Below are 3308 nucleotides of genomic sequence, written 5' to 3' on the forward strand. Positions count from 1 at the left end.
TCACCTCATAGTTCTAGCCGACCTGTGACAATGAGACTGTCACAGGTCGGCTCAGTAGATTGGGAGGTGAGCGAACACATACCGGCGTCCGCTCACTTCTCGATCCTGTCACGGCAGAGAGCCGTGACAGTGGAGGGGCTGGATTCCCCTCTCCCCGCTCCGGGGAGCTGTAGCTTACTTAGGGTGACGGGAGCTTAGGGTGACGGGAGGACGCTAGTTTGTGTCCTCCCGTTACCCTAAGGAGAACTATGGGGAAAAGCTCTGACCCCATAGTTCTCATTTAAGGTTATAGGGTTAGAGTTTTGTTAACCACTCCCCCACAGATGTCACAGGGACAGTAAGTGAAGGAACTCTGTCACCTCAAGTAGGGACATTTAGATGATTGGGGAAGGATTAGAACCTTTGTCTATGTGAACTAACCCTAACCTTGGACTTAGAGTTAGAAGGTTAGGGTTAGAGGGTGAGGGGGTTAGCATTAGCAGATTAGGGTTAGAATGGGTTAGGGTTCTTTGACAACCACTCCACCACGGATGTAACAGGAAGTGAGGGAACACCGTCCCCCCAATCGGGGATATTGTATCTTCCCACTAATTGCAAAAGAAAATGTGTCTGGGGATGGTTTTAGGTGTATGTGAAGGACAAACATCTCCTCCTGATCTCCTCCGTTGGTGGGAATGCCATACTGGTGTACACAATGCATGAAAATGTTTCTGTGTGGCAGTAATGCAAGTCAGCCCACCCACAACCCCCCCCCCCCCCCCAGGGGGCAGGTCCATGACCACCAGGGGGCGGGACCAAGACCCACAGGCATATACGAAGCAACACTGAATGCCGTTTAACCCTGAAGGAGACTGACCAGCAAAATTGGAGGATGATGCGAAGGGTAGGTGTGGAGCGTGAAGACTGTAAGTATTGCTTACCCGAGACAGCTTTTAAAACTCGCCAATCAATACCCGGAGCTTCTAAAAGTTAAAAGGAGAATTATGGGGTCAGGGCTTTTCCCCATAGTTCTCCTTAGGGTAACGGGAGGACACAAACTAGCGTCCTCCCGTCACCCTAGGCTCCGTATACCGCGAGCTACAGCCGAGTCGCCGCAGCTGAAGCGGATCCCGACAATTATGCCGGGATCCGAAGTTCTCCTTTTAATCCTCTATATTTCTCTATCCAGCTCTAACCCTCAAACCCTAAAACTGAAACCCTAGTTCCCATTGACAGAAATTCTAACCCTTCCCCACTCTCCTAAAAATTTGTTTTTTTTAAATTTTTCTCCCAATGGAAGAGATTTCCTCTCACTTCCTGTCCTGACAGGAAATAAGGGTAGCCTTGCCCAATAGGGATACAGACCGCAATACAAATCTGTTTGTTTCTCTTCCTCTCAGGCTCTTCGTGGTGAGAGGGAAACCAGCAGAGGTCTTCCCTGCGCTTTTCAAGAAGTGGAAGGTGACCCGGCTGACCTTCGAGGTGGACACCGAGCCGTACGCCAAGCAGCGGGATGCGGAAATAGAGAGGCTGGCGGCTGAACACAACGTGGAGGTCATACAGAGGGTCTCAAACACCCTCTATGATGTAGAAAGGTGAGTTCCTTATACATTGACTGTGAACTTCTGAGGGTTCCCCCTAGTGGCATGTGTCTGGTTACTGCAAGTTTATTCTGCCTTCCCTGGCTCCGCCTCCCACCTTTTTTAAATGTAAACTTTTCATTTTAATGACATACCTTATTGTAGACCCGGTGATGTCATCACTAGGTCCCTATGCTTCTCTATGCATTGCCCTCACACCTACACTTGTGCAGATTTCGATTCTCTACAGTCTGCGCTCTTGTAGCGGGATGCATGTTCCCCTTGACGGGTGTCATCCATGGGTCTCTTCTCCTTGCACATGTATTTTCCTATGTACTGCGTGTAACACGTGTGCTGCATGCGCAGGGTCATCGCCGAGAACAACGGGAAGCCCCCGCTGACTTATGTCCGCCTGCAGACTGTGCTGCAATCCATCGGACCCCCAAAGCGGCCCTGCAAAGCACCAACCAAGGACGACATGAAAGGTCAGGATTTCAGATTATGGGTCGGGGAAGTTTTATCCCAATGAAGCACTTTGGGGGGAATTTTATCAATAGTGGAGCAGACAGAATCTGGAGCAGTTGACAATGGCAACCAATCAGCATCTCTCTTCAGTTTGCTCAGGTAAGATTTGAATATGAGAGAGAGAAGCTGATTGGTTGCCGTGCAAATCTGCTCCAGTTTTGATAAATTCCCCCTTTTATATTATTATTGTTTCTTTTACTGTAACTCAATATGAACATGAAAACGACGCGCAGGACACGCCTCCCTCCTGGGTGTCTGCAATTTCCCCCCTGGTATTAATCCTTTGCCCATGTATGCCATGGCAGCTGAATCCTCGGGTCCTCCTTATTGTCTGAATGCTGTTAAACCCCATTCATGACCCCGGCCCATTACAGGCTAGGCGCCCAGTACCCATCAGGTAACATGACTAGAACTCTATTGGTCATTTGCATACCTAAAGGATGTTTTAAAGGAGAACTATGGGGGGTCAGTGTCTTTCCCCATAGTTCTCCTAAGGGTCATGGGATGACACAAACTAGCGTCCTCCCGTCACCCTACAGCTCGCGGTATACTGAGACCGCCGCAGCCGGGACGGATCCCGACATTACTGCCGAGATCCACCCAGCTGCGTGATTGACAGCCGGCTCTGCCTATCTAGAGGCAGAGACAGCTGTACCCGCCCCCTCCCCCGTCCGTTCCGCCAGTCAGCGCTGGAGGATCAGAGCGGGGAGTAATCCCTGCGGGGAGCCGTGAGTGACAGTCACGGCTCTCTGCAGGGACATGATCGAGAAGTGAGCGAGCACTGGTATGTGTTCCCTCACTTCCCGGTCTATTGAGCCGACGCGTGACAGTTTCATTGTCACACGTCGGCTCAAACTATGAGGTTTTTTTTTAACTTTTACTGTCTGTATTGCAGTGTAACAGTCGCAGCCTGATCGCTTCAGCTGTCACTTCGTCTCGCTCACAGGCACGGTGGCAGCTGAGCCAGCAGGTTTGTTTTCAAAGGTTAAACTGCGCTGTATTCCATAGAACTGCACAGAAGGCAGTGTCACTGACTGCGCTGGTCTCACATTATGGATCGGGAACCCGTTGGCTTCTTCGTCTCGCTCACAAGGCGCTGTGACAGCTGAGCCAGCAGGTTTGTTTTGTAAACAAAGCCATGTGATCAGCGTTGTTGACTGCCGCTGGAGTCACATGGCTTTGTTTACAAAACAAACCTCCTGGCTCAGCTGTCACCGTGCCTTG

At 50.5% G+C, this 3308-nt stretch overlaps 1 protein-coding gene across 1 annotated transcript in view; it reads left to right on the forward strand.

Moving 5' to 3' along the window:
- The window catches only part of LOC108794007 (cryptochrome-1-like), a 16474-nt gene that overhangs the window by 4220 nt on the left and 8946 nt on the right, over positions 1-3308 (forward strand). The window contains exons 3-4 of the mRNA XM_018564969.1: positions 1380-1574; positions 1926-2044. Of these exons, the coding sequence (XP_018420471.1) occupies positions 1380-1574; positions 1926-2044 (314 nt within the window). The remainder of the gene's footprint in view (positions 1-1379; positions 1575-1925; positions 2045-3308) is intronic.

Source organism: Nanorana parkeri, unplaced genomic scaffold (genome assembly GCF_000935625.1).
Source record: "Nanorana parkeri isolate BGI_ZX_2015 unplaced genomic scaffold, ASM93562v1 scaffold802, whole genome shotgun sequence".
In the NCBI taxonomy this organism is placed as follows: domain Eukaryota; kingdom Metazoa; phylum Chordata; class Amphibia; order Anura; family Dicroglossidae; genus Nanorana; species Nanorana parkeri.